General features: G+C 36.4%; 1 protein-coding gene across 1 annotated transcript in view; it reads right to left on the bottom strand.

Moving 5' to 3' along the window:
- LOC103801809 (lysine-specific demethylase 4C-like) overlaps nt 1–11,268 on the bottom strand; it is a 38,271-nt gene that overhangs the window by 15,177 nt on the left and 11,826 nt on the right. Inside the window, exon 4 of the mRNA XM_009074240.1 lies at nt 4,353–4,546. Within this exon, the coding sequence (XP_009072488.1) occupies nt 4,353–4,546 (194 nt within the window). The remainder of the gene's footprint in view (nt 1–4,352; nt 4,547–11,268) is intronic.

Here is an 11,268-nt window from a genome sequence, read left to right as displayed (position 1 = left end):
GTTCAACAGAAAAATATGAGCATTAAACATCTATAATTTTTCTTATAGCAAATGCAGCGAAATAAGAGGGTTACTTGCCCCTGTAAAATCATTACAATTAGAGTTTAAAATACTTCAATAAATAGACTTTCTTTAATTTAAAGAGTTGTATGTATCTTGCAATCTCTCTGTTCTTACAATAAATTAATTTTACAATAATTTCATATGGTATCTGCAACAACTGACTAACAATACAAAGAAACCAGAATAAACCTCATCTTACTTTTAATGTTTATTGCAGCCAGAAATGAGAAAACTAGCCAAAAGCTGGTTTATTTCTGCTTTTGTTATTAAGACATTTACTGCACTTCATAGATACACTGTATGTTTTAATTAGGATGTATTATTGACTTTAACTGCTCTAATATCTGACATAATAGGCTTTGGTTTCAATGTAATGTTGCAACAGCATTGGATTGATTCTTCTCTATAAAAACATGGCTCAAAAAGGAGAAAACTTATACTCAGCTGTACAACATAGTCCAAATCTACATGGTTAAACTAAATCAACATAAAGATTTTTTCTTTTACTACACTGTGAACACATTTCATTCATCTCCTGTGACAACTGAGAAAAACAAGTGAAGGACCTAGTGCCCTCATTTCACACCAGAAATAAACATCCCTCTACCACAAGCTCTCGCACACACAAGACAATTTTACACTTTTACTCTATTACAACTGAAGCAGCTGCATAGAAAGAAGACCACCACAGAAGTCAGTCCTCTGCAAGCCGAACTGTAGCAAAACACATGCCTACCAACAACCCACTCCAAATGGTATTAAACAGAGACCTTTCAGCTTGACTATGCTCAAGGTTTGCCATTTCAACTAGAATTTCACTGTCTTACAAAACTGCAGTGTGTTTCCCTCCATTTGTACTTCTTCCAAAGTGTATGTGACTGTTCTCCACTCCATATTACACACACATCAGTGCACCTACACTAATCTAAACTGTGTTTGCCATCTTTCACACTCCAGTGGAGACAAATGCTATGTGTAACATTATATCCCGTATTGTATGCCATTAAATACACAACTCCATAAAGTAAAACATGAGCAAGTAATGTCTATGCCTAACAAAAAGCACAAGCTATATACTTTGTTTTACTTGGCTCTTCCTAAAACATTTTTCCTTCAAAAGTACACGATACTACAATTTAGTAGTAATAGGCACCCCCATGCTCCATTTGCACACATAAACATGTAAATACTTGTAAATATTACCAAAAAAAAAACCCTGAATAACTGAGTTCTCAATAAGCCTGTAAAGACAAGACAGGCCATTATTTAACTGGACTACTGCTACTTATTTAGCTAATCTAAAATGACAAAGCTAAAAAATACATTCAGTGCAAGTTTGTGGTTTTCATCATAGCCTTCATTTGGGTCTGTGGTAACATCTACTCCCTAAGCCTTTATTTCTTCCCACTGTTGTCATTGGTCTTTGCCCACAGCTAAGACAAGGGCTAAGGAATGGAGGCAGACCACCTTTATACTGTCGCACATTTAGAGTCCCAAAGTCACTCTCAGAACACTGCAGGGCTGGTTCCTAATGCACTTTCTTAGAAAACTGAGCTTAATACATGTGCACATAGCAGCCAAATTATAGTGACATGATTCTTGCTGGATTCTTGGTCTACTGTACATTAAACAAAAAACTCCCAAACTTAGATGACCAAGACAGAGAAGAAAGGTGTTCACTCTTAGGCTCAACAGCTAGCTTACGTAAGAATTTGAGCAGTTAAAAGCTTTCATAAAAATATACATCATCTTGTTCCCAGCTTTCTTTTAGCTACATCACCAAAGAGCCACTACCATTTGTTTGATTTCTCATATCTTAAGGCCAAGTCCAGTGCTCTTTAAAGCAAATGTCATGGTCATTAAATGGTCAATCACTAAGAGACAAAGGGAGTGTTTCTTGGGTAACAAGCAAAGAAACAGACAAAAAGCCATGAACAGGCAAAAAGGGAAATGTTGATGCTAACTACATTTTATTAGCTCAGTAAGACATACTTGTTAAATATTATGAAAAGACAGATACAAGCTGAAGAATCACTGTTGATAGCTAGTCATACTACAAGCACAGAAAAACACAATACATACATCTGTTGAGTATCATTCAAAAAGACCTTCTGAAATACATACTAGTTCAGCAAATCAAGGGTTCCGGCAATAAGATAACCACAAAGAAGTAATAAATATTAAATCAAAGCCATTAACTTGTGATTCTGAACATTTTTACATATGTTTTTAAGATTAATGCTTCTACACTATTTCTCAGTGTACTTTAAAGAATCACATCAAAACCAACAAATCATTGCTTTACTGTGCAAAAACTACCGAGCCAACCAAGATGGTCATCAGACCAGCAGCCTCTTACATTCACTCAATCAGTCTCATCTCAGTGATAAGAAACAGAATGTGAAGCAATTGGAGTTCCATTCTTCCTAAGCCAGGTACATGCACAGGTAATGCACATCACACTATCAGCTGCAAGCAAATTCAGCGTGATGGTAAACAGTTAACCAAACTACTTCTCTGAAATCCATGTTATACATTGACAGGGTAACAACAGCTGATGATTTTAACTTCAGATTGGTATTCTTAAAATTCCAAAGCCACAAGCCCATAAAATGTTGTTACAACTAAACAACAGGGGTTTTTTTCAAAATTAACCAAATTCATCAATTTTATAGCTGATAACAGACAATTTGCAACCTTTGCATTATATCAAAATGCTGCTATCTAACTCCAGACACCGGGCTCAGAATCACATGTCCCTTTTGCAAGCAACACTAGTTTTCCTATTTTATCTAAACACCTAAAGAAACAAAATTCTCTTCCACAGGGGAAAATCAAAAACCAAAAATCAAAAACAAATAATCAAACTTCTCCTTTTCTCCTAATTCCTCAGCAAAGTTCTCTCAGTTCACAGAGAACATTCTAATTATAAAAGATTGCTCAGGTTCAAGCACAGTAACCCTTTCAGGCTCCTGACAAACCACTATATTGTTTTAGTTACCTTCTTACAATCCAAATCTATATTTGATTGCATTCATCTCTGTGACACAGAATATTCTTATTTCTAACTTTTCTAACAATTTTCAGCAAGAAGTGTGACGAATCCTCACCTCTTCCTACTTAAGCATAAATGTTTCCCCACCTCCTATGGAAGTTTTATACATTATTCCCATTTCTTGCACTAAAGGTTTGGACTTCACTGTAGCTTTCTTTGTTCTGCTTCCTAGACATACAGCCTAACTGGGAAACACATCAGTTCTGGCAATGGTATGCAAAACCTGTGCAAAGGTACCCAAGACGCTTCCAGTCATGTCAAACTCTGCGTCCCCTGGCCAGATTTTGACTAGCTTCTGCCAGCTCTTGATCACATCATAGGTCCTATTAATCCTACCCAGAAGACCCTGCAAGGGCCTAGCTCGGTCTCTTTAACCCATTCGTTTTATTGCCATACTTGTTCTTAAATCATACAGTGTTAGCATCAATCTGAGTATGCTTTTCCCCCTTCACCTTTTCTGTCTGCAATTTTGTCTAATACTAATAGCAGAACACCAGCATTTTTATCCCACCATACTCAGAACTCCATTACTATTTCCTCTGCTACTGGGATTCAAAATTCTGAAAAACCTGACATGAAATCATGCCTTAAAGACTTCCACAACCCCTACCGTGTAACTATCCTCATTTTTCCACTTCATTAAGGAAGGTGAAAAGGTGGTGATACACTTTCTACACCGTTAAATCCACAGAACCAGAATCTAGTCATGGCAATCAAGACATAACAATAATGTTGCTAATGCTATAAATTTTAGGCAACCTGGAAGTAACTTTTAACACTGAATCTTACCTCCTGCTGGTCCTTACTCAGTTAACAGTAGAGAATATTACTCTGATTCAAAGAAGCAATTAAATGCGTGTTTAATAAAAAACATGTTAAGTAGTCCCAAAGGGCAACTGAACCAAATAAACTGATATCAAAGAGTTTTTGGAAGATTCTCAAGTAGTCTTGAAGTACCCAAACCATTAAGCTTCTCATATAGAATCTTTCAAATATTTTTCTGTTGAACTCAAATAAGCCTTATGTACTTATCTACCTTTTCCTTTAAAATCAAAGAATGCACTGCTGTGATGTTCTTTACATCACCAATCTCACATATTTCATAGCATTCTGAGCTTAAAAAAACCTCACAAAACTACTATCTTAGCTTTTCAGTAAACTTTACCATTGTGAATCAACTGTTTGGCTTCGTCAGCTGAAAAAGATATCATCTTTAATAAAAATTTAAACTTGCCATGACTTTGGCTCCCCGAAATGGATATAATTAATACTGTAGAGATCCATGTCTTCAACGTGCCATGCAAATGTTGTTTTCCACATGCCAAAATACAGATATGGTGTATTTACACCCTCAATAGAAATTCCACACTCTTCTTCTACAACATCCAATATTGTATTAAGATGGGCAATGTTCCATTCATCAACACCCTAAAAAAGACACATAATAAATATATTAGTGAATTTAGAAAGCAGTGTAATTTTATCTAATAGTCTCAGTCAAAAGGATATGCACCTAATCTAGCCCTTCAAAAGACTGTTCATAAAAATTTGTAAGTACTTTAGGAAAAAGCTGAAGTTACTCAAAGAAAAATTCACTTGACCTTAGTAAGTTTTAGGTCAGGTTATAAACCTGAGATGTTCAAAGCAAAAGCACAAGGAAGTTCATATCTGGTTTACAGTTAATACCTGAAATCGACCATGGATTGAAACACCATACATAATTGAAATAACAGCTGCAGACAACATCTTTGATGAGTTGAGAGCTGGAAGCTACTAAATTTCACTGGGCCTATCTATGCTTTTTTATTACTTACATAGTAATACCAAATCATATGAAAGATGATTTTAAAATTTATTTTACATGCATAAACTTCTCATGTCTCTGAAAAGTGTAAAAACTAAAATGATTGCATCACTTCAGATGTATTTCTAATCACAATGATATACCGCAAAAGCAATACACCACAGAAGAAATTTATTGATTTCATGGGATTTAAGCTGTTTCCTTACATTATTGTCTATAAAATTTGGATATTAAAAGTTATTCAGAAAGCAATGCATGTAGTTTTTGTTTTATTTCAGATTCAAACACAAAGTGCAACTCTAATTTCAGGTAATACAGCATGTAATAGACAGTATAACCAAGATCAAAGCTACAAAACTGAAGAGAAAAAGATTAGAGTTCATTATAACAGCAATTATTAGCACCTTCGGGGAAGACATTAGCTGGTGTTCAAGCAGTCAGAAAAGCAAAAAATATAATCGAAACTATTAAAAACTCAATTCAGACAAGTTTTATTAGGAAGACTGCCCCTCAGCACACCCTTAACCATGAGCTGCTCTGCACACCCTTCACTGAACCCTCTACAGTTCTGGTAATCTGGGAATCATAGGGGAATGAATTGACGGCAAATTGCACCCCTGATGCAGCCGATTAAGACTAAGAAACATGATGACATTCAATAGTGGGGCAGCTGGGAAAGTAAGAATACAGGCTAAAACAAGAAGCAATGAAAATTTAATACATCTTTTCTCATTCTATTAAGTCAAGCCACAACCAGTAACCAAGCAAGCTGCTATTGGTTTGTCCTGAAACATAACCAAATCCTCCCATGGAGATCTATCCTAGGACAAATAGCTTGCTTCAAATTACCAAACATACCAAATAAACAATCTGCAACTTCTACACTCAAGATACATAAGCTATTTCCTTTTCCCTAAGACTATTTTCACAAGTATGCTTAGATCAAAAGAAAACGTTTGCTGAAACCAGTGAAACACTAAAATCACATTGATTCATTTCACCCCCTACATTCCTGGAACTTAAAACAATAAATCAATTTATGCCTGAATTGTTAGAAGTAATTACTACAAAGTATTACTAAAGATGTTACTTCACCTCACAGAGGTTTCTTTTTTTAATATTCCAAAATATTAAGTAAAATGTTTACATTAAATTTTAAATAAAACATTGATTCTAACTTTTCCAAAAGACATATAAGTGGCTTTAGACTTAACAACAGCAATGCCCACTCAAAAAGTGTACTGTAAAAGAGCAGTCTAACAGGTCAATACATAACAATACTTCTCAAAATTAAAGTGTATTTTAGCAGGTTATGTTACCATTGTTAGAACACCAGTACACATATTACCTGAACACGAGGTATAGCTGGTAGTTTCTTACAAATACAAATACATTTAGACGTCATAATCTATTCAATTTTAGGAAAATATCAAATATTTATTCTGCTCAGAATAACACAATACTATCAGAATATTATAATAATTTCAAGCGAATGTGTAAAGAGTCTATTTCTAATTTATTCATATTTATGATGGCAAAGTCTTTAAAGAATACCAATCATCACAGACAACTGTACTATACAGTACAGTATCTGGAAAAAGAAGCTAGAAAATAACATTTTTCTTTCTTTAAGATAGCAAACAGGCTTGAAACACCTTAACACCTATGGTCATTGCTACACACATTACTCTTACCTTGTATGTCCTTAGAGAAGTATTTTAAGGTATACAGCAGTTTATAGAGAACAACACTATTGCAATCTTTGCTAATTTTGAAGACGATTCAAACTTACTGTAAATTACTATCAAGAATGTTTATTACTATTAAAAGCCTTTGAATCTGCTTTTACTACGATTTGGAGAAAAAAGAGGACACTTGAGAATCAGCTCTCATCTTAACACTGGCACAGTTTGGAAGGAGCTGACCCATTGTTTTCTCAAAAATACAAAGAACAACACAGATCTCAGAAAATCGGTAAAAAGTGAAGCTCAAGGTTGTAAGCGATTACCTCTTTGCATGTAAGAACAAAATGTGCTCCAAATACAAGGATTTTTAAATTAATTTCTTTTTTTTAAAGTACTTATAAAAGTGACATGATACTATTTTTGCTTTTTGCTTCAAAAAATCAGACAACACTGTGATGCATTCTATTTTTATGAACATGATTTCTGTATGTATACATTATTACACACAATCCTTTTCCAGTGTTTAATTTTTCCTGTGATTATCTCGTGGTTTCATTTCAATATTAATCTGGCAAACAAGACATCTGTTATACAAGTAGGATTAAAAAGCCCTTATGACTGACTGCAAGAGCTCGAATAATGAAGAAGAGTAAAAAAAAGCTAATTAAAAGATGGAGTGAAAAGGAGTACGAGAAACATACAGAAAAATTTGTGCTTAGTAACTCAGTCCTATCTCCGAACAACCACTTTCTCACACCAATGAATAGAATAAAAAAACTGCCCAATTTTCACTGCACCTTCAAAGTCCCTAAAATACAGAAAGAAAAATGCCACAAACAGAATCACTGCACCATAGACACACAGATTAGGAAACACAGTCCTCCTTATTTGATCTGGTTTTACTTGTCAGGATTTTGAAGGACATAACCATTGCTTTTTTAGCACCCTTTTGAGGGATGTGCAGGTAGATTCTTTGGAAATGCACACTAGAACCAAACACCTTAATGACTGCTCACATTGATCTCATCTATAAGCAGATCACAGAGAGAGAACATCATAGAATCATTTAGGTTGGAAAAGTCCTTTAAGATCATTGAGAACAATCATTAACTTGGCAATGCCAAGGCCACTACTAAACCACGTCACTAAGGGCCATATCTATAGATCAACACTCCCACCCAACTTTGTGTCATGCTCAGACTAGGATGCACTCGATCCCCTCACCCTGATCATCAGTGAAGTTGTAAAGCAGGACTGGCCACAATACTGAGCCCTTGGAACACTGCCTGTGACTGGTCCCCAGCTGGATTTAACTCCATTGAATGCCACTCTCTGGGCCTGACCATCCAGTTTATAACGCAGCAAAGAGTAGGCCTGCCTCAATTTCACTCCTGAATTCTCTACCTGACCCCCATTCCCCCCACCTCCATTTCCCACTCCCACACAAGCAGCACAGGGGAACAGGGAATGAACGTTGTTTTCAGCTGATCCCCCATTGTCTCTACTGCTTCTTCCTTCTCAGGAGGAAGGCTTGTGACATTCTTCCCCTGCTTCAACACGGGGTCCCTCCCATAGGAGACCATCCCCCACAAACTTCTCATGTGGCTCTTTGCCACCTACTATAGCTCTCCACAAAGTGCTTCTAGCTTTGTTGGAAGCTCCTTGCTCATCCATGCAGACCTCTGGTATATTTGCCTGACTTTCTTCTGGGAGGAGGACCACTCTTGATCTTAGGGGAGGTGAAACACCAACCAGCTTTCTTGGACTCTTCCTTCCTCCAGGGCCTTATCTATTGGGACTCTTCCAAGCATATCACTGAAGAGGCCAAAGTCTGCTCTTCTGACAGCCAGGGCTGTGGTTCTGCTTTCCATCTTGACACCTCCCCTTAGGATCCTGAATCCCACCATCTCATGGTCATCACAGCCAAGGCTCCCTCGACTTTCACATCTGCAACAAGTCCTTTCTTGTTTGTGAGTAAGAGGTCCAGCAGACAGCTTTGGTCAGGAAGTTGTTACTGATGCTCCCCAGAAACTGTTGGCTTGCTTATGCCTGTTGCTCTCCTGCAGCCTTAGGTTTAGCTACAACTCAAATGCCATCCTTCACTCATTTCAAATCCAAAGTCTGCATATATTGACAAGGTATGCTTTAAAATCAAGTTAGCTACTCTGTCAAGGCATATAGCAGGAAATTCAAGTACATCTGTTGCTAAAGTAAATATCACATTACAGGTGTACCTACAATTTAGCAAAAATAACCCACTGTTACCCTAAAATGCCATTTATACGTGCTTCTTCCAAACTTGGCTTTTCTTTACTGAATAGCAGATGCCATTAACAGCAGTGCAGGTAGATGTGTTTTATGACTCACGATAAACACGAAATCAATCACTATTCTTTGGAACTTCTTTTGAACACAGGAAGGTTCTTTTCTGCCCCAGTCAGTCCATGCAAGGGTTATGCTTCTTCTTGAGTCACCTACATTGCCTTCTCCTACAAAGCACTCCAATTAAATGCAATGCATATAACAGTAATACTGAAAGCAAACACTCAGCTAGCTCAAATTTGTTTTCTGTAAAGCTCTATAGAGTGCACAAAACATGTGCTCTTACAGGCTATCTCCTTAAAGACCTAATCTGAATTCAAAGCTGTCAAATAACCATAAAGACATTTTAAATAGGTAAATGTCTTTACTAGAAGAAATTCTAGAATAATCTAAATATGGCAAAGATAAACTTTGATTCGTTGATGGTAGTTGTCAGATTTCAAAGCTTGCATTTATAGATTTGTTCCAGTTTGGTTTGGGGTTTTTGTTCCTTTTGTGGAGTCTTTTTCTGTTCCATGTAACACAAGCTGTATAACTTTGCCCCAGCTTTCAAAATCCTCAGAACTTATCATTCTGTGGTCTAGAAAAAGACAATATTACAAGACCTATGATCTCTCTGGCACAATGCCAGCAAGGTGCTGGATTCCACAAATAAAAATAATGTTTCTCAAATAATATAAATAGCAAAAATTAAGGCTTCACCATGCTTCAGATATAGAGTCTCAGTATAAAATTGACCATCACCATGTGGAAAAGAAAACGTAATTGGTAAACTTTTATAGTGAAGAATACAGATTTACAGCACAGCAGTATTTCTTACTAATTTTGAGGGCGCAAGAACACACATAAATGACGCTTTCACTAAGTTCATGGTGGTTCTCTACCAAATTCTGACAGCTATTTCCCCTTCTGTATTAAATGCAACATCTATGACACAGGCTTTTCTATCGAGTGCCTTTTGTAAAAAAGTAAGCATTTGTTTTGTTTCTCACAAATACATTGCTGTGAGAATTTAATCCCACCATTCCCTTTCTCCTGTACTGTGCTCAAAATGTCAGCAACTTGTATTCATCTCCTTACCCCAAATAATGACAATCCTAAAGAAAACTGAATGAAGACATAAGAACAACCTCTATTTTCAAAGAGAATCAAAAAGATCCTTTCTTAGCACTATCTTCAAGCATTAAGAGATGAAAAAGCATTAGTTGTGCAAGTGCACCATCTGCTGGTCAAAAATTAACTGTGGGAGAATTAGTCTAAGAGAAAACATTTTGATCAGTGCTATCATAAGTTTCTCACCAACAGTTTGGTACCAGGGGGCTTTTGCCTTCATTTTCTCCATGCACCAGTAGCCAGTACACGGTGATTTGGCTGTCATGTTATCTGCTCAGTCTGTTCACATTCTGCAATGTCAATTCCTTTCACTAACATTTCTCCTTTGATATTTGTCTAGTTTTAAATAATACCCATTTTATCATAGGCATCAAGGGGGTTTTATTCTCTTTTATTGCTTTCTTCCCCACTCACTGCAGCTTTCTTTGTTCCATCCTCCTATGCACCTAACATCCGAGTTAGGATTCCTCAGTGCTGCTCTTCTTACTTTCCCCTTTGGTGTGTCTTTTAACATCTTTCCTCAGCCTCCCAATCTAATGAGAGTACAATTCCACATGAAGGAAATCTCTGGCCTGCTCTTTGACCACTGCGCTTCCAAACTGCGCTATCTTTTCTTTGGAAATCTTGCTCAAGCAACAGTAAACTTAAGACACTAAAGACCAAATAAAACACAACCAAAACAAAGCATACATTTGTAAAAATGTTACACCATAAGGCATTAGCAGCCAGCAATAAAGAAAAAAAAGGATATCAGAGAAGAAAAAGGATAAAATTCTATTTCCTGAAAGAAATACAGTTTTCCTGTGCCTCACTTTGGCCTCCACAAAACAACAGTCACCTAAGTAAGTCTCTTCACCAAGACACTCCAAATCAGAATATCCAATTAATTTCTGAATCATTTTTAAAATACCTATTTGGACACACAATAGAACTTTCTATGCTTTCTCTAAACAATAAACCACTGAACATTTATAATCATCTTTCAGAGATAACTCAGTGCAAAAATCGATTTGCCTAAAGCCACACTGGCTGACCGTGTTTATCTCTGGACAGTCTTCAAGTAATTTGTCTTCCACAAAGAAATATGAAACCCTAGTAGAGCCTCATACCATCTGCCACAGGGAAATCATGATTTAATTTTTTTTAATAATTGAAGAATGCAATTACATAGAACAAGAAATAATTCAAGAATTCCACACATGGTAGATTCTTTTGGCAAACGTTTG

Source organism: Acanthisitta chloris, unplaced genomic scaffold (genome assembly GCF_000695815.1).
Source record: "Acanthisitta chloris isolate BGI_N310 unplaced genomic scaffold, ASM69581v1 scaffold1205, whole genome shotgun sequence".
Taxonomy (NCBI): Eukaryota; Metazoa; Chordata; class Aves; order Passeriformes; family Acanthisittidae; genus Acanthisitta; species Acanthisitta chloris.
This window is presented reverse-complemented; position numbering and strand designations above follow the sequence as displayed.